Source organism: Aristolochia californica, unplaced genomic scaffold, assembly GCF_029961685.1.
Source record: "Aristolochia californica isolate CCGP_79_NKW_82.1479 unplaced genomic scaffold, dmAriCali1.0.hap1 SCAF_13, whole genome shotgun sequence".
In the NCBI taxonomy this organism is placed as follows: domain Eukaryota; kingdom Viridiplantae; phylum Streptophyta; class Magnoliopsida; order Piperales; family Aristolochiaceae; genus Aristolochia; species Aristolochia californica.
In genome coordinates, this window is record NW_027181804.1 from 2,649,313 (window position 1) to 2,668,977 (window position 19,665).

General features: G+C 38.7%; 1 protein-coding gene and 1 non-coding gene across 2 annotated transcripts; both read right to left on the bottom strand.

Moving 5' to 3' along the window:
* Nucleotides 1-6,323: 6,323 nt before the first annotated feature.
* LOC137949063 (protein argonaute 10-like) lies at nucleotides 6,324-15,364 on the bottom strand. Its single transcript, XM_068795328.1, has 23 exons — nucleotides 15,295-15,364; nucleotides 14,305-14,891; nucleotides 13,939-14,147; nucleotides 13,589-13,738; nucleotides 13,295-13,428; nucleotides 13,091-13,200; nucleotides 12,887-12,993; nucleotides 12,666-12,804; nucleotides 12,447-12,563; nucleotides 11,385-11,492; nucleotides 11,209-11,280; nucleotides 10,987-11,109; nucleotides 10,730-10,889; nucleotides 10,487-10,608; nucleotides 9,718-9,855; nucleotides 9,486-9,628; nucleotides 9,117-9,179; nucleotides 8,928-8,991; nucleotides 8,674-8,809; nucleotides 8,495-8,568; nucleotides 7,542-7,636; nucleotides 7,233-7,264; nucleotides 6,324-6,848 (listed from the first exon to the last, which is right to left on the bottom strand). The coding sequence occupies exons 1-23, from the start codon at nucleotides 15,329-15,331 to the stop codon at nucleotides 6,631-6,633; spliced, it is 3,138 nt and encodes a 1,045-aa protein (XP_068651429.1). The 5' UTR covers nucleotides 15,332-15,364; the 3' UTR covers nucleotides 6,324-6,630.
* LOC137949141 (U6 spliceosomal RNA) lies at nucleotides 11,570-11,670 on the bottom strand. Its single transcript, XR_011111713.1, has one exon. It is a non-coding gene; the product is annotated as a U6 spliceosomal RNA (small nuclear RNA).
* Nucleotides 15,365-19,665: the final 4,301 nt, after the last annotated feature.

The window sequence follows — 19,665 nt, forward strand, 5'->3', positions numbered from 1 at the left end:
TTGTTTTCCTCTCTGACCCGTCTTTAAACCACCTTGGATCTATCAATCTGGAGGTCAGACAATGTTTTCTCTATAGACTCTGTTGGGAATATCAAATCACATCTCACTCCATCTCATGTGATGTTCTTGTCGTTGTCTCCGTAAACAATCTTCGTTTTCAGCTTGTTTCCACATCTAGAATTGCATAGTCTGTCTTGTTTCTTCTCATCTCAGCCCTCTCCTCTTCAATCACGGCAACCCCAAAACGAATCGTCACCGCTCTCGAAGTATCTCACTTAGTTGACCAGACCAGCACCATGTGTTTCTGCCTCGTCATCCCCTTCCTTCCATCCGAAGAAACAGCTTCACATGGAGGACATCACGTTGGGTATATGAAAGGAGTGCCTAAGGGAACAAGTGAAGCTGCCAGCATGATCTAGCTCTCATGGCCAGAAAGAAAATATTCACAGTATCTTTCCGAAAAAAACTCGGGACAAGCCTAGCTAGGTCATGCTGTGACAGCCTCACTCTTTCCCTTAAAAATGGCACCACGGAGATCCTCGCCCCACTAGGAGGTCACCGGCAGTCGATTCAAAGAGAAACAAAACCCTGTAAGTGTGTTCTTCCCTGTGTGCCTCCCATGTGCCAACATTCGCCAAAATTACTTTAGAATTGTTTATTTTTTATACCATTTCTTCTTTTTGGCTGTATCTAACAGGAGACGCTGAACTCTTGCGTCCAAACAGAGGAGCATAGCATTCATCTGCCATTGTTTAGTTTCTTCCTCCTTTCTCGTTTCTGTCTCAGATGTTACATAAGATAATAATAATAAGCTCTGGCTTCGCTGTGTTTTATACTGATTCGTTTTGTGAAGAGGAAGCAAGAACAGAGGACTGTGTTTCTTCTCCCATATCTCCTGGGTTTTGATCGGATTATGTAAATGTACGTAGAATATGATGGAGACGAACCGATTTGGTACGTTGCTCAAAAGCATTTTCATGTCTCAATTTTTTTAAACCAAGTATTATCTCTTTTCTCCGGAGCTCCGACTGTGAATCATACTGGCCCGGTAACCAAAACCTGTTTGTTGGTTCGGGTGCGAAGTCCAAATATATCCGGCACGATATTCGATCGATCTGGTCACGTTACCGTTTATCGTTCCATCGTCTAGAAACAAATTGAACCGTAGGGGGGTATCAAACTGGGTTGGGTTGTTTAAAAAGAGAAGCCTGGTTTGGGTTGAACCATTTATTGAGAGTAAGAGTGGATTGAGTTGAGTCAAGTTCCAACTCTGAGTTTTGTCTCCATGGGGGCGGTTAGTGGGTCCCATTTATAAGGAAGTGTTGGATGAAATATCTTCACATGTTACACCCACTTCCTCTATTTATCGTATTTAATAATGAGTTGAAGGCCCAAAGGGTAAAAGCTAAATTGAGAGTCCGAATATAGAAAAATGAGTGGAACCACTCTGAACCAGTCGCCTGGCTGATTTGGACCGCAACCTCTCAAGAGATTCTTGATACCTAAACCAGGGTGATACCCCTTTTTTATGCAGAGATGGGGACCAAACAAATGGGGAAGAGAGCAGGTGATGAGTCAATGTTGACACATAACAAAAAGGGTTCCTGCCCTATCATGGAAAAAGGTTATATATAAGGAATAGAGTGAATGCTCCTCACATATGAAGGCTAGAGAAAGGGATAGGATCACATGATCTTTGTTGACTGGGTTTATGTAGAAGAATCGGAAGAAAGATGAACTATTTCGCCTTGATTTAGTTACAAATGGGTAGAATTACATGATAAATGTTATTTTTGAGATTACGATATCTCTATGTGTTTATATGCCCGTATGGTCCCCAAGTTTAGAGAGAGAGACCCTTGAAAATTAATAAAAGCCCATAGTAAGTTTGGAAACCCTCAAGAGCCTGCATGGTAGTGGCGTGGGTATGACAATATTCAATTTTCCCTACTTTTGGGACCACTGCTTTTTTAAATGCTATAAAAATCCCGTTTTTTTACTGTTTGGGCAGTTTTGTAATATTACAGCTGTCAAAGAAACTAGTAGCATTAGCAATGCGACAGCTTCTATTCACAACCTCTATTTATTCATCTTCGCCTCCTCTCTTGTACCTCCTCTTGCAGGGAGGAGACCGAGGAAGGACTCCCCGCAGCTGGTAGTGCACCAATAGCAGTTGAAGCTGCCAGCATGATCTGGTATTGAATTCGTCCAGAAAACCAGATCATGCGACAGTTTCACCTGTTCAATGGGAGCATAATGAACTTCGATTCGCGGATTCGTGTTTCGGTTCGCAGCCACACGGAAGCTGCTAGGGTTTGTGATTTTCGATCAATTCAATCTTCGTTACACTCTTGTTTTGTTCTTTCACCTCCTCTTTATGTATTTACCGAGAGTATTATGGATTTTCGTGGTGTTGTTCCTTGATCTATTATGGGAATATGTAATGAGCTGAGATCGTTGATTGCATCTCCTAACGTGGTTCTGAGCTTTCCAGATCTTGTCTTGTTTTGATGGATTCGGATTATTTTTCTCTTTGGATAGACTTGTTTGTTGATGAGATGAAAGAGGAAAGCGAAATTCTCAGATGTGATTTTTTATTCCCTAGTTACAATGTTTTAGAACCGCTTACGGCCTGAACTTTGGTGCAAATCTTTCTTTTATGATATCATAAACGTGCAGAATCATGTATGTCCGTGCTTTTCTATTTTTCTTCATCGTTTCTTCTTTTCTTTTAGATATCTGTTTCGTATTTGATGTTTTTCTTTCCTCCTTCATATCTTGCTCGCAGATGTCATTTTTTCCACTCATCATCGCACCCGATCCCAACTTCTTCTTCTGCTTACCCCGTTTAACCAGGTTTAACATCTTCTCATGGCTATTTGATATTTAACACCTCTTTTTACATTTTCTCTTCCATTCATATTTAACCCCTATGACTCCTTGGTTTAAACATGCATCTTCAAGTTCCACATTCACTACCGTAAACTACCATTTAGTCTCAAATTCTTCTTTCCAACTAATGTTTCAATCTGCACTTGCTTTAGAAACGCATCTTAAGATTCTTAGTTGCAGACTTGAATATACTTTGTATTATTGAAACTTTTTTCTTATACTTGAAATTCATGGCACCGTAGAAGATACTTTAACGGTTCAGTGATTCACTCTAGCCATCTGAAGAGATAAATGTACAGGCAGCGCGTATATTGTAGATTTTTTACATTACTCGTAGCCACATACTTACAAACAGAAAGTTTTGTCTTACTGAAGATATGACGTTCTGGCAGCAGATTCGGAGTACACTGTAAGTAATTGTTTGTTTTCTTTCTGAAGATTAGCATCAGCTCGATTAGTTTAGCAAATATGAAACATAAGAAAGAGAACTGATGGGACTGTGAAGTTTTATTCAATAAGATAGGAAAGATGCTTAGAATCAGAGTAGAAACATATATCAAAAGATGTATTTAAAAGAAGAACACCTCATTTGATTAAAAAAAAAAAAACGAGGCAGTAAAAGAGAAAGACAGGAGATTCTTGGGCTAATGCAGGTCTTAAATCTGTCTCTAAGACCCACTAAGAGATATATTGAAGAGTCAAACAAAGCTTCCATTGATATCATCAATGGTGCGAAGATACAGTAGAATCACTATAAGAACTAAACTAAGACAATACAGAGATTTGAATTAGGTATGTTGTAAACCCAGTTTTTTTTTTTTTAAATGAATTGGCCAAAAGTCAAAAGACATGGTTTAAAGATCGATGTTCACTAGGAATGCTGGAAGGGGACTGACCTAACTGTGTTAAGTCCCTTTTAAAACAAAGGCTACGGCCATTAGATAGGTACTGTCTCATCACATGCCCTATTCATGGTGCTCTCAAGAAGGTCACGTTTGCTCTTAAAAACTTCTTTGAAGACGAACATGGTTCCGTAATATTTTTGTCTAGTGCAGGGAAAATGATGGAACGGAGAAAGCTTAGCTGGTTCTCTCTTGCTTTAGTAAGTAGAATTGCAGCTTTAATGGTTTTTCTACGGAGTGGTCCATTTCAGCTAAGTGTTCCAATCTTTCTCTCTCATTTCAGTTACGCCTTCCTCTCTCTCTCTTTCAGGCCTCTGTGATCATAAACCATAATGGGTCTCACTTAAAAACAAAGCTGTCTCAACCATCTCTCTCCCTCTCTCTTCTGGAGAACATTATAGGTTTTCGCCTCTGTTTGATATAAACTGTGCGTCTTAAGAGTCAGATTTTTGAATTCTCAAAGCTCAAACAACAATGGCCAAAGTCCTGTAACTTTTCTCTCTCCTTTTTTGACTGCACATAAACAGCCTCATCTTCTCTCCAAGACTCAAACCGGCAGTGCCTTTCTTCCCGTGCCTGTTTCTTGAACTTTCCCACCGCCCTTGGACCTGGGCAAGGACCACCCCTCCCGGTGGTCCCGCTTCCGTTTTTCGCTTTCTCTTTCCTGAGAACCATTTTTTTTCCGCCAGCAAAAAGGAAACCCTAACGTCATCCAGTTCGATTCAATGGCATCTGGTTTCCCCGTTCGATCAAAGACACAAGATGGCACGTCACGTCCGGTTGTTCATCCCTTGTTTTCATGCCCTTTCCAGGCCCCTTCGCATGAAGTGGAAGCTCTGCCGTCTCTCTTGACCACACCACTCAAATGGCAAACTTATCTGTGACACAGCAAACCACTGACGAGGGGTATCGGAGGAAAGTATGGCGATGAAAAAAGGAGAGATTCTGAGTTTTCTATTCTGGGGATTCAACCATCTTCCAGATGTTGAATGATCGTATCAGTTCTGAATTTTTTTTTATTTTTTTTTTTTGACTGTAGTATAAGGTAAGACACAGGTGCAGTCCACGTACACTTTGTCCATTCTTTCTTCCTCGAATAGTTCTGAAATTAGTAGTAGTTGCAGCTGGTTAGAAATTTATTGCGTTCCATGGGCAAGAACTGCGCGTTGGACTGCATGTCTCAGGGAAGTGGATTTTAAGCTGTAAGGATGAAATCTCCTTTCAAATAAGCATCAAGTCACTCAGAATGATGACAGTGTACTATACACAGACAGTTTGGTGTGATATACTTTTCTGCATTTCTGCTTTAAAGAGCACACAGGCAGTGCTGTGTAGAATACGGTTGAGGTCTTTTATGGGCTAAAATTGGATTGGTTGCAGAATAGATAAAGGTGAATCGGTGCCAAAAGGAGGAAATGTGATAATTTTGTCCTTTTCTTTTCAGTCTTCTTTCTCTTTCGGAATTTTTCCAGATGTGATACGCTTCAGGGACTCTGCATGTGCTGCCATGGATCTTCAAAAAAGAAAGAAAGAAAGAAAAACTAAACCCAATTTTTTTTTTTATATGTGGTCTTCCTCTAATCGTGAAGGTTAACACTTAATTTAGCCATAATCTCTCCGTTTTCTTCATCGAAGACAGCACAATGGAGGTCTTTTTAGCCCACGAAGTTCTTCTGCCTCTCTTGCAAATAGCCAACAGTAAGACGAAAGAGTTTATTACATCTCACGGCATCGATGGTGCTCAAGAACTTAAACTAGATTAGACGTTAAGAGTTCTGAGTGTTTCAGGAACTTAAATGTGTTTTTATCATGGATTAGGATTGAGTAGAGAGTTTGAATCAAATTAATAATTTTTTCCTTTCTGTTAATACGCCGTGTTTGGACTGACACCCATGCAATCATGACTGGAGAAGAAAGAAGAAGATTAGCTTCACTGTAGAAGGATGTAATGAAAAGGAAAAAGATTGGGCGTCTCCATTTATCCACCGTCCTCTAATTTCAATACGAAGAACAGCCTTCAATCCTTTCCCTTCCCTTTTTCTAATCTTTTGCCGTAACTCTACCCTAATCCCATTATTGAACCTAAAATCGTCAAATTTTCTACCACACCTGGTTTTTCCTTTCCTATGTGAGTTATCTAACCAGCACTTTTCTTCTCTCCATCGTGTACGTGTTTGCCACAGGGTTTTAGAAACCAGTCAAAGAAAATAATCCAACTGACTCAATTGGGTTTGCAAGCGAATCAGAAAAAAAAAGGAAATAGATTTTTTTATTTTTTTATTTGTTTGGATAAATACGAAAAATGAAAGAAAAATAATAATATTTTAAAGTTTTAATGATTAAAAAATACAAAACTTCACTGCTTTTAGTATTCAAAACCCAATGTCATTCTTCTGCCTTTTCTTTTCCAATGTAGTTGATTCAATGCAAAGACTGACTTTCTAATTTCCCATTAGCCTCATATGTTTTTCCAATCCTTACTGCATCTCCCATGTTAATAACTCTAGCTTGAAGGCAACACAACAAAGAGAAACCCAGAAAAAGAATTCATTAAAGATCACCATGGCTTCTTAATGAGTTTCTTTACACCTGGTAACTCACCAATACAGAAAGGAATGAAGATGGAGATTATGTGAACCCTCTCAGTGAGACCAACATCAAAATAGAATACAGTGCAAAGACTGCTTGGAAAAAAAGAAAAGAAAATGGGCTGCTGCATAACGAAACTATACATGCACTAATCTGATGAGATCACCACTGATAAAAAAAAAAACAGGACATGCAGAGAGAGATTACAGATGCAACAAATCAGATAGATAAATGGCTCACCATCATTTTAACAATAAAACATCACTTTCTTCACATTTTCCTTAAGTGCTGGCAATGGACGTATTCCCGACTCCCCTATTGAACGCACACCAGACTCCGCGGAACGTGGGGAGTGTGACACTGTTTGGTTCATGCCTCCTACCAGTGAGCTGTTTTCTGGAAGGTCAGGTTCCATGTAGAAGCGAGCTCGAAATGCTGCTAAGTGTGCATAATATACAGGAGGAACTGCATCACAATAGGTCCACAATATTAACAGAGTTCAAAATAGTAGTACTACACCTAAATGCATGAAAAGAGGTATAATGCTCTCTGATACTGCAACAGTCTTGTCAACAGTACCAGAGATATGGTTGAGCTACTCAGGCATGAAGGAGCTAATGTTGCAAAAAAGTGTTCCATAAGAGGGCTATGGAAATTATTGTGAAGCAACTATTCCATAAGGTTTTGGTTTTTCTCTAAGAGTGGTATAAAAAGTTTTCCGACAGTCGGCTTGTAAGTGAAAGTGCAGCACATTGTACAATAAAGTTTCTGGTAATTGGCTAGGAGTATGGGACTAATGCAATCTTTAATAGAATCTAAGAGATGTGAACACTAATCACTGATACACACCTACAGAGACAGATCTTGTACACCTCGCATACCTGCAAATTAAAGGAATGAAGAATGCTATCAGTAGTTCCAGGGAGCTCAGCAGTACTGTAGATCATATATATATATAAATATTTTTTGAATTCCCAAGATTTTACACAAGAAAGCCCCCATTGTCTCCATCGAGCCAAAGGCCCTAGTCACCCATTGACCAAAAATATTGCCCGACTAATGCAGTAATTTCTGAGACCACTATCAAATTCATCTCCTGTTTCATCTCGCTTTGTGATAGAAATAAAACCATAAAAGAGATGAATTAAGACTACTTACGTATAGCAGAGGTTATTCGTCAAAGACTGTATTCCGTCTGCAGTGAAATTGTTTTCATCCCATAAAACATGGTAATGGGCTGGCCGACTCGTGCCCTGTGGCAATGCACAAAAACTACTTTGTAAAGAAAATGAGAATTAAGATGTATTTCCAGGAAATAAAATTGAATTGCCACCACATCTTTTACTAGATGTAGCACACTGATATTAAATTTTCATTATTCAGAAATAAATTAGTACCAGCTTAAAATGAATATCCAAAGTGCATATGCTTTATGACAATGAAAAATAATGTTGGCAGAAAAATGTATCATCTTGCATTTTCTCCAAATACCTATTAAAAGATCAGCCAGCTAAATCACTAGTTAGGCATATGTTGCCAGGAAGTAAAACAATTAAACTCATATTCAATAACCAAAATGTAGATAATTGTTTTTTCGACAACGAGAAATAGGAATGTATTAAGAAAGCTCCTGAGGGAGAGAGTGCAGAGGTGATGATTGCAAATTGAGAAAAAAAAACACAGCAAATTGCAACAGATCTCTTCTAGTGCATGAAGGATTTTCTTTTCTTAAATAAGTTCTTGAAAGATTTTCATATAGAAACCCTTGCATCGTTTCAGATAACCAATGTCTTAAATAAGTTCTCCTTCTTCTTCTTTTTTTCAGTTGAGTTGCATCAGTTTTTTTTTTTTTTTTTTTTTTTCGAGAAATTGTTGAGTTGCATCAGCGAAAACCAAACACTGAATCCAACGTAGTAGATCATCTCTTGGTATACAAGAGTATGTGCTTTAATATATATTCTGATTATTTAACGTGTTCCACCAATTTTTATCCAATGTTTAGAACTTGTTCCTTCTCAAGGGGGGAGGAATATTTCCCCACCATCTCCCTGAAAAATTGAAGGAATGGACATGAATGACTCTTTCTAGTCCCAAAAATTTAAGGAAAATACCTGAAGTCCAGCATGGCTGCAGAGATAGAAATCAAACTCTGTGGGATGACAGATTTTAGAATCAACCACGGTGCCTGTGCAACAAAATCTCTTTTCATTTATGCATAATCCAGATATAAGACTATATTTCATAAAACAGCTCACTCAAAAAACTGAACTATCAATGGACTACACGTTACCTGGTAGGATGTTCCCACTCTTGTCTGTACTGCTTCGGTCTTTATGGTTGCTTGCAAAGAGTCTTGTGTGGTGACGTTTTTGGACCACAACAAAAGTAACTGGGGGTTGATAATTGGGTTCAAGAGATGCACAAGCCTGTATAACCCACTTATTCTCAGTTATGATCCCCATTGTTACATTCGAAAAACATTTTAAAACAGCAGTAACAGTGGCGCAATTAGTGAAGAAAAATGGGAATTAATATGCCCCTTACCTTTCGAATTGCATCCAATTCATATAGTAGGACATGATAGAACTGCCCTTCGCTCACACCATCTCTGTTCACAAGGTTCTCACATGAGAAATTAAACAGTCCAATGGGTACATTATTTTTTATATAATATATAGTATATATTATATATATGTGCATCCAAAAATCAATTTGAATAATAAGAATGTCCACCTGTAGAATATAATTCTCAGGGGCTTTTGGCCGGTTGCCTTCCGAAATGAAATCAATAGATCCCTATAAGGAAAAAAAATCATGAACATGATGATGAATACAATGCTTAAGTTACAAAATGCTGAAATGAGAAAGTTATTTCGAATCCTCAATTTAACACAATCGTCTTTATAACTGCAAAGAATGTAAAAACAACAAACTACATTGATTCAGATGTATACATAGAAATTAAGGTAATTATATGGTCAGATAGCATCTGATATAACATAGAATAAATCATGCTGTAGCCAAACCATTTAGTCACAAGAAATCGCATGGTTTTTAGCATAGTAAAAATACAAGAAAGGTAGACTAGAAGATCTCTAATACCGTATCATGCCACCACTAATTGTTCCACGGACTGGATCATGCCAAGTCTTGAATAAATCCTGTATGAGTTCCTGTCTGTGAGCCTGAGCACAAACTAGTCCAGCATATTTGGTGACTTCAGGCCAGTCCTGGGAGGCCACTACCTACATCAGAAGCCAAATTTCTTAAGTATCTCAAAAGGGAGCACTGACACAGAGGAATAATATGGTTTGAGGTGGTGTAATATAAGTACAGCTGCAATTGAAGGGCTGGACTCTTCTCCATTCTCAGGGTGTGTCACATCTGCGCCAAATATAATAGTTGGTATATCACTAACAAGAGGTATCCTCCAGCTTAGAGCATCCAAAAGAACTGTGTTTCTTCCTCCCATCTGCGAACAAGACAGAGATCATCTAAAGCACACATAAATTAAGAAATCCAGAATGGTCCGAAGTAAAGTTGACCTTAAGAATACATGACAACATAAATAGCTATCAAACTTCCTATGGCTGCAAAATGTCTTTTGTGTCATTAAAGTAGTTACTGAGTCACTAATAGCCGTGGATAAGGTCATCAACAGACTTCAGGGGTTTGATTTCAGAACAAACTTACATGTTGTGCAACTCCCAAGATAGCTTTCATCACTGACTGATGAATGGCATGTCGGTGACATAAGAGTCTTATATTTTAAAGCGATATCTCTTAAAGACTCTGGACTGGGAATGTAATACATGTAAAGCAACATTAAGACCACCATGAAGTATGACCAATGTTCCTAACATGAAAAACTTGTTTTTGACCAGTAACCTTCATTGTAATGGTTGAGATAGGTTGCCAACAACTGAGAAATTCATCTCTCAGATTCCTGAGTCCCTAGACATGCTGTGTGATGAAAACATCCTGTCTTCAAGAAAGAAACTACTGATCCCCATCCAAATGCCAAAAGAGTAGACAAATTGGATCAATGCTTCTCGAAAAAAAAAAAAAAAATAAGGATCAACAGTTCCAAAATCTCAACTCACCTTGACATTGATTTTTAGGGAGACATTGGCCAGATACTCTTTTCTAATTTTGAAAACATGTTTCGTTAGACAGCATTGAGATATTAAACCAAGCTCAGTTTCGCATATTCGTTTCAAATCACCTGAAAATGCATTTGAAAACGTTGTATAAGGTCTCAAATAATTTCATTAAAGAAATCCTTGTATTAAAAGGAACCATATAAGCAAAGAATTCAAAATCTGTGCTCAATAAATTCTACCTACCATACAAGGACCCATTATTGTCAGGCAGAATGGCCAAGAGTAGCTCTAACTCTTTTGCTTTTAATCTATTAAGAGACGCATTGCATACATGCTTCAAGGCCTTCTCCACATGTTCTGGCTTTGCAGAGTAGATTGGGATCACAGGTTCAGGATTAAATTCCTACAGTAATAATCCACAAATACCAAGTTCAGAGGTCTAAAAAATAAAATACAATAAAGAGAACCCATGAATGACACTGAAGATATTAAGGCTCCACCATGCCAGACACTTGGCACATCTGAACAAGCTCGCTGCAGAAAGCACGAGCAGCACTCTCCTGAACACTACGTGAAAAATTGATACATGCCCATCGACTGACAGTGCTTCCATTGATCATTTTCTGCATGCAAGGGGTAATGAAGAAGCTTGAGTCCACAAGATGAGAATAATATGGTCTCCATTCTTTCAGAATTTTCATATGAAGATATTAACGCCATACCTTGTTCCTCATATTCCATTGACCAACCTGAGGCAGGCAATCTTTTTCTTTCCCTGAATCATGGTATTTAAGCTACATAAAAGAGAACCAGAAATAGATATTAGATAATAATAATAATAATAATAATAATAAAAAAAAAAAAATCAAAGTCATATCAAAGTCTAAGCTGAGGTTACCCAAGGAGCAGGAAGAACCCTAGCCTCCACAACTGCCAGTTTTTCAGTGATTTTGATACCAAACTCCTTCGCATATGGATCTCGATCATAAGCATTACGCTGAACTGTCTGCTCATTTAAAAATATTTACATGAGAAAGAAGCAGGAAAATGTTAACATTCGTAGCTATTTTTGTATCTGCCATCAGAAATTTGAACCATTTCTTGACATCTCTCTGTCATCCTTGTGCGGAAGCCATGTTAATCTTCTATGTATCGTTCTAATTGTAGGCATCAGATAAAGTATCAAAATTTAATATTTTAATTTTATTGATATCTCTGTATCATTCCAATTTTAATATTCGTGAACATTCGAAATTTTAAGTAGATAAAAGTATGAAACATCCAAAGCTATCTGCACAGTTTTTATAACACCATCAGAATGCTAACATTACTAGCTGTGAAGATGATGCAGTGGATCAGACCAATAACTGGTCAAGATCAAAGTCGTGCTTAAGCATTGAACAGAAAGAATTTAGTGAATGTAACCCTTTGCAAATCGCACTAATGAACTTGAAGCCACTACAATTAAGAAAAGAAAGGCAAAATAAACATTTAAAGACACCCAGATTCTTTTCTGTCAGCAAATGATTTACCATGTAAGGAACCTCACTGCAGGCAACATCTGGTATTTCCTACTTCAGACAAGAATAATCACTAAAGTAACATCAAGTCTTCCAGAGAGTTAAGTAAGATCCAACATTTAAACTTTTGGTTGGTTTAGGTTGAGGCCTAGATAATAGAAAAGTTTTACAGCATAAACCACACGAATAAAGTGCAAGAGAGGCGAGGAATATATGTATCAATAGCAGATCGAACAAAAAAAGGCTTCCCTTACTTTGGTTTCTGTAAAGTAATTTGGATAGATAAATATGTAGGTGAGAATCTTGCTTCAAATTAAGCCCTTGTGCACAGTCAAGAAAACATACACATGCATAAACGACCACATTAATAGGACACACAGTTAATATCAGTACAAGCAACAGAAATGGCATAACTTGGACTAGTAAACACTTTTTCAAACCTGTAAAATGTCATTTTCCCGATCTTTTGGCCTCTGGCAAGTAACTTTCAAAAGAGAAGTAATTTGTTTTTCATTCAACCTTTTAGTATACCGCTGTCCCCTCACAATTTTGCAGGCCTAGCAGCAAATCAGAACCTTTGGGTTAGGATCTTGAAAAGGATTCCACCTAATTTAATCATATCTATATGGGATGTCAAATTTAAAATGCCCGATCAGTACCTCCATTGGAAGATAGCTAGCCTTTTTTTGGTTTCCGACTTGAAGGCACGGAAGATGAGTGTACTGGATATTGAAGCCATACATCTCACGGAAGTATTCAACTACTGATTTCAGGTTTGAGTGTTCATCAACAGGAAACCTGAAAATTCATAAAAAAGTATGAACAATTTCATTCTGCAGCCTCTTTTAATAGTCTAGAAATTTACAAGACAGAATCTTACACGAGCTCTCTCGTGGGCTGTGATGTCAATCCAGCAACCCGATATTTTCGTCTAACATTCACACGGTGTGTCACTTCAACCTTCACTCCTCTAAGGGCCTTTTTTACCTGACAACATTTTTCCAGTGCAATAACAGAAAATCGATTTTATTGCTCACGATTCAAACTTGCTATACATGACTTAGTGATTATTATTAAGTGCTACCTTCGTTCGGTCAGAATCAGATAGTGGCCTTGACAAAACATCCTTGGAGAGAAGTTGAGCAACGAAATCAATGACCGGAAGGGGCTCAATAAATGCAGTTGATGACATATCTAATAGATGGTTAGACAAAAGCAATTAGAGAAACTAAACACAAGGAGCTAAACAATCATAAATGCAACAGTTAACTTGGTGCTGAGCAATTACCTATATTGAGCGATAAGCCCATCTGAGTAGGCCTTATGCTCTGATAAAACCCACACCATGACTCGAGACCATCACCAAGCCGCTGAGGTGTTCTAATATCAGGTGAAAAGAAGGATCTCCCAACAGGGCAATACCTTGAAAATCAGCAATTCAGTATAAGTGAGATTTCACCTGACCTCAACATAGTTGGGAATGGCTATAATGATTACTCTATAAGTGAAAATTTAAGTGTTCATTGCAGTCATTAGGAAGATGAAGAAAATGTAAAATACACACCAGATTTCACGAACAAACCTTTTGGCAGATAGTTCTCTCAAGACAGTATCAAGAATCTTAAGAGCTTCTACTGGGGCTTCCCCATGTCTTCCAGCGAGAAATTGACTCAAGTGATGCATGTCTGCTCGAGCAATAAATCTGATCAACACTCTGTATTCTCTCTCCCTCCTAAAAACATAATGAATAAATGGAACCAGTTTACTTCTGGCTGGAGAATTAACAGGGGCAGAAAAACGAAACAAAGCATTCACAAAATACTTATATGAAGAACTTCATTTAAATTGAACCTGTTCGTTCTTGCTAACTGTCAACAGAAACAATATATAGAAGACACAGAATGTGAAGTAATTAACTTACAAAATCCTTACTTTGGACCATTTACTCCATCGTCTCCATCCACAATTTTGATGCTGAATTCCTTCGAAACAAAAGGAAGCTCCCCAGCTGTGTAGAGACTCCTCCTTCCATCATAGGCGGGTAATCTCATCCCCAAATCCGACTCTCTGTACAGCCTCACAAGCTCTGAAATTATAGCTCTATTGACAGTTTTTGACGCTACCTCAGGTGTTATAGTGACCTGAGAGAGAGGAAATTGTACTCTAAAGAGTTAGAGGCACGGATACCCATCCTACTGCATCAGTTACATCAACAGAGTTCCTTGCTATGAGAACTCAATAGAGTAATTAAAAACACAACATTAATAAAATGTATAAATGGAAAGCTAAGGGACTTACATCGTACTGGTTTAAATCTTTGTTTGGTAGTTCTGCTAAAAAATGGTTAGCTTTTACTATACATTTTACTCCAGCTTGTCCCTGCCCCGGCCTTGGTGGAAACCTAAGGGACTTGCTAGAAGAAGGATAATTCATCTGCATTTGACACGCAGTATCTCCAACCACCGAATAACTACTATGAATTACCGTTGCAGGGAGGATCATCGAACCATGGGAGCAAAAACCTGGATCCTGGCGCATTAAAACGTCAACCTGGCCATTGGATTTGGCCCCATTTCTCCTCTTCCTTCTGTTCCTATTCCTTGTGGCGGTAGATGGAATAGAAATTTGAGGATCCTCAGGTGGGCCTTTGCCATTTTGAACAGTTTTGAGTGGTTTTTCAGCTGAGCTCGTGGAGCTGAGAGCTGGAGATTTTATCACAAGATGCCTCTCGGAGCTTTCTTGCATTTGCCTTATGGGCATGGTGGTCAAGATACTGCTCAAGCCGAAAAGAAAAAGTATGTTGATAAAATGCTTCTCTCTGTCTCCCGCTTCGTCACTTTCAGTCTTCTCAAGTGGCCCTGTTGCATGTGCTGGAAAACAGAAAACTTGGAGAACAGAAGAAACAAAAGTTAGCAAGGGAACTTCATTGCAGAAGCTTGATACACATTACTAATGCCAAAAATCACAGCAAAGATTCAAATGCGTTAAAAGGGGAAGGAGAAAAAAAGATAGTTGCAAATGTGGCTAGTCGAAACCCAAAATCAAATCTTTCCATAAATTCACTTTTACTTTATTTGCATTTCCTTAGTTTCAACTGCTAAGAATCCGTGAAAGGAAAGCTCCAGTACCGCACAGAAACTAAAGTATCCATGTTTCCACTCCACCATAAATTTCTCACAAACATGTAAAAAGACAAGGAGAGATGACAAATAGCATGGAAAATCCGAAACCCAGAATTGGTGGCTAAATTGCCGCTCAGAAACAGAAAAAACCCACCATGCAACTTACACAAAGAACTCAAAATCCAAAATTCCATCCTCATCATTCAGCTCAAAATCACCGACAGTAAACCGAAAATTTCAAACAACACAGAAAAATCAAACTCCCCGGAAACCAAGAAGAAAAGGAAAAACTGCTTCAGAAGTAAAAAACCAAAAGCTAGAAATCAAACACATAAAGATTCCAACACCTGATAACGTTCCAAGATAAGTATAAGCAGAGCTCACCAAAATCAGTAACACCGAAAAGCCACCAAAAAAATCCAAGTAATTATTTGAGCAAGAAACAGTGCAGTTACAATGGGAGAGAGGTGGCGAAAAGCATGGAAGGGAGATGGAAACAGCGGAGGGTCAGCAGATGAAGCCCATTCACGCATGCAAATGCCTTTGTTGGTTTCTTTATCACGTGTAAAAGGCTTCCAAGAAGGGATTTTTTTAGTGGCATCTCTCCAAAGCCATGAGTGGGTCCTGTCCCCTCTCTCTCCCCTTCCATTCACAGTCTGCGCAGCAATCCAGAAACGCAAAATAAATAAATGTACAGACAGGGTCTCCCTCTGCGGATAATGCTTAAATTAATTAGAGAGAGAACCACAGACCGTCCAAAAGGACTGAAAGGATGCAAAAGCAATCATACACCGAAGAAGAATAATTCGAACTTGCAGTCCTTGTTTGCAGAGATTTCAATGACCTCCCTCCCTCTCTCTCTCCCCAGCAAAATCTCATGCGTCCAGGAAAGAAGTAACGGTCGACTCAAGTGAGATAAGATAAAATTTTCTCTTCTCACGATAAATCCATCATTTCTTCACTTCTTCCAAAGCCCAGACCATTAACCAAAGAACATCTTCAGATCTTCTCCGCTGCTGATAATCTCCCAACCCATCTCGAGTTTTAGGATGCATGGGCTGGTTTTGTTTTCTAGCGTTTTGTTCACGCCCAGGAAGACAAAGAACCGCCATTTTTGAGCCATGAGAGAAACATTAAAGAAACCAAAAAATAAAAAATGAAAAAGCATGGGGATGTGGGCACGCTGTGTTGATTCCTATCTGCTTCCAAGGCAGAGGATTCGAGAGAAATGAGAGAGAGTGGCCCTCCACTTTCTACGTGAATAAAAAGACTCTGAATGGATATAAAGGTTCCTCCTCTTTCTCATTAAAGCCTTCCTCCAGTTCCTCTTTTCTTGATCCGACCAAAATCCCCTTTGCAGTAGAGCTTCTTTCGATTCCAACCCTAGGATCTGCTAACTCTCATAGTTTCACCCTTCATCCCCACCAACCGTTTGGCCCCAACCTGTGCGACAACACTTCTATAATTGAGTGGTCAAATGACCCTTCATTGGATCTCTTCCCTCCCTTCGTACTAGCAACAGTAACAAGTAGCTCACCCATCAGCTTTCATTGATTTCAAAAAATCAATTCTATCAAGGTGGCCTTCTGAGTTGGGTTATCACATCAACAGCCCCATGGAATCATGGGAATGAATAAACTGATCTTCAGTTTTTGTTAATCCAATAATGACCTTCAAATTGTGTTTAAGTGATCATAACCCAAAAAAATCATCTAATCCAAGAGAGAAACACAGAATGTCAGATTAAAGAGTAGGGAATCCACCACCGACACTACCACTTCAGCTGTAAGCATGAGGGAGGCCATTATTCCTCTAAAGAAGAAACAGCCAAAGCAAGAATTAGTTTTCTTTGAGTTGATCCATCAATCCTCTTGGATTCAAAAAACCAGTTTTAAGACAATCCACATCATTAAACAAGTTTTGATCGAAGCATGGGCATGTTGGGACTTGAGACCCATCATGGGTGTAGAAACTTTTCCCTCCTACTTTTATCAGTGAGCACTGTGGATAGAGCTTCCCTTTTCCATGATGATAGGGGTTCATGTTTCAGTTTTTTTTTAACGCAAGCAGAAGCACGCGTGGGGAACTTTTCCATTCCCTTTTCAACTCTTGCGATGTAAAGAATGGTTTTAGTTGCCAAACAAAGGTCTCAACCAAAAGATCCCCAGCTGGCTCTTCATTTATGGTGCTTCGATATATAAGTAAGAACAGCCAGAAGGTGAACTCCTTACGTTTGATTATGTCGTTTTTCTCTTTGTGTGGCCTTTGTTCTTCTTCTTTCTTTTCTGGGTATTTTCTTCATCAATTCTTATTCAAAAATGGAGAGTTGGCAATGGTTTTCTTAGTCTTCGAGTCCACGTCATGTGTTTCCCCTTGCTGGGAAAGTCCAAGGAAGAGTGGCCATGCTGTCCAAAGATACGACGGTTAAAAGAGAATATCAAAAGCGAAGAAAATAACAAGAAAGCTTTTACGAGGAAAAAAAACAAAAATCATGCTCGTCATGCCCGTCTCAGCTCTTCCTTCCGGATGTCGCCCCTGCACAACTACCAGTTCCTCCCCACCATCAGAATTTTTATCCTTTCTAGCCACCTTATGGTCGAGTGCCCCATTTCTACGATTTTTTCTTCTATCCATTCTTGACGCTCTTTTCTCTTCGTTCGTTAGATTAACTAGCAAACCCGACTCTACTTTCTCATTCCTCCGTTTTTATCTCCTCCAACCATCAAAAGTCAGGAGTCCTGAACAGGTTGAATCAAGGGATGCTGTACGTTTTTTTACTGTAGTTAGGGGTGATGAGAATGGTGTGTAGAGAATAAATATTTCATGTTTACATTGATGGAGACGAGTACAATTTATAGATTACTGAGAGATTAAACCGAAGAGAAAAAAAACATTACACTGAAGATAAATACAAAGGGAAGATCCTTTATTGTTCATTTATCTCTATCATGCCCCCGCAAGACGGAGCTTCGAGAGGAGAGTCCAATCTTGGTCTTCCGGACAAAGAAACATATTCGCAAAAGCGAAGCAGTTTGGTGAGAGCATCAACCAACTTATCAGTAGAGTAGACATAAGTAACCCGTAGAATACCACTTTGAACTTGTTCGCCAATGAAGTAGTAGTCCAAAGCAACATGTTTCATGCGAGAGTGAAATACTAGATTGGAGCACAGATTTATAGCACTGAACATTGTCATATAAAGCATCAATTATTGTGAAAGAAAAACATGAAGTTCAGTGAAAAGAGAGTCAATCTAACAGATCTTAGTTGCGGTTGTTGCAATAGAGCAATATTCTGCCTCAATAGAGGAGCGAGCCACAGCCCGTTGCTTCTTGTAACTCCAAGATATATGATTGCGACCTAGGTAAATAAGATAGACACCTGTTGAAGTAAAATCATTATTGTTTTATGCCTAGTCAGCATCAAATAACGCATGGAGAAACAAAAAAAATTGTCGATGTAGGACAATACCACGATATTGAGTTCCACAAAGATAGCATAACAATCGTTTAACAACATCCCAATGGTTAGTAGTAGAGACAATGCATAGACTGAGAGAACTTATTTACCGCCTAGGCAATTTCAAGGCGTGCAAGCGACAAGTATTGGAGACTACCAAAAATAGTTTGATATTCAGATGGATCAGAGAGTGTCCTACCAGAATGAAGTGTGAGTATAGAAGTCGTGGCAAGAGGCGTAGTTACATGCTTTGCATTGGCCATGCATGTGCAAGCAAGTAGATAAAAAATATACCAGCTTAAGACAAAAGTAAGCCTTGAAAATGAGAAACAATTTCTATATCGATAAAGTAAGTCAATAAGCCAAAATTCTTGAGTGAAAATCATTGAGCAAGAAAGTGGATAAACGTTGCAAGAATTTGATCATTGCCTCTTGTAATAATGGTGTCATCCCCATAGACGAAAATATACGACACAACAGTACATGTGTGAGAGATAAATAGAGAAGAGTTTGCATAAGAGTTGTTTACATTGATGAAAACGAGCTCAATTTATAGATTACAAAAAGATTAAACCAAAGAAAATAAAAATTAAAATGAGGATAAATACAAAGGGAAGACAATTCCTTATTGGGTTCGTGTTCTTTTATCTTCATCAAATCTTGTACTATTTATAATTGCAACAAATTGGTACAACGTACAAGGACAACAATGTATGAAAAGGAGGGTGGGGAGGAGGAACTCTGAGAGGAGTTGATGGTAGGCAAGGCCACTTGCCCAAGGTGACCTCATAAGAGTTTTAGAGGTCGAACTTGCCTATTTTGTCCCTTGATTCGCCCTAAGGGGGATTAGGGCCTATTAGTGGCCAGTGTAAGTGAAATGTATTTCACTTACGCTGGGTAAAATATATTAAAAGTCGTTAGTGCCCAACGTAAGTGCTGGGGGAAAGTAAATTACAAATGTATTTCACTTTTTTCCGTTTTAGGCATAATGGGAGGAAAAGTGAATTCAGAGGGGTTGAGCTCTGAATTCACTTTCCCTCCCTCAATTACATCAGGCTAGGGCTGTCGGGAGGGCTCT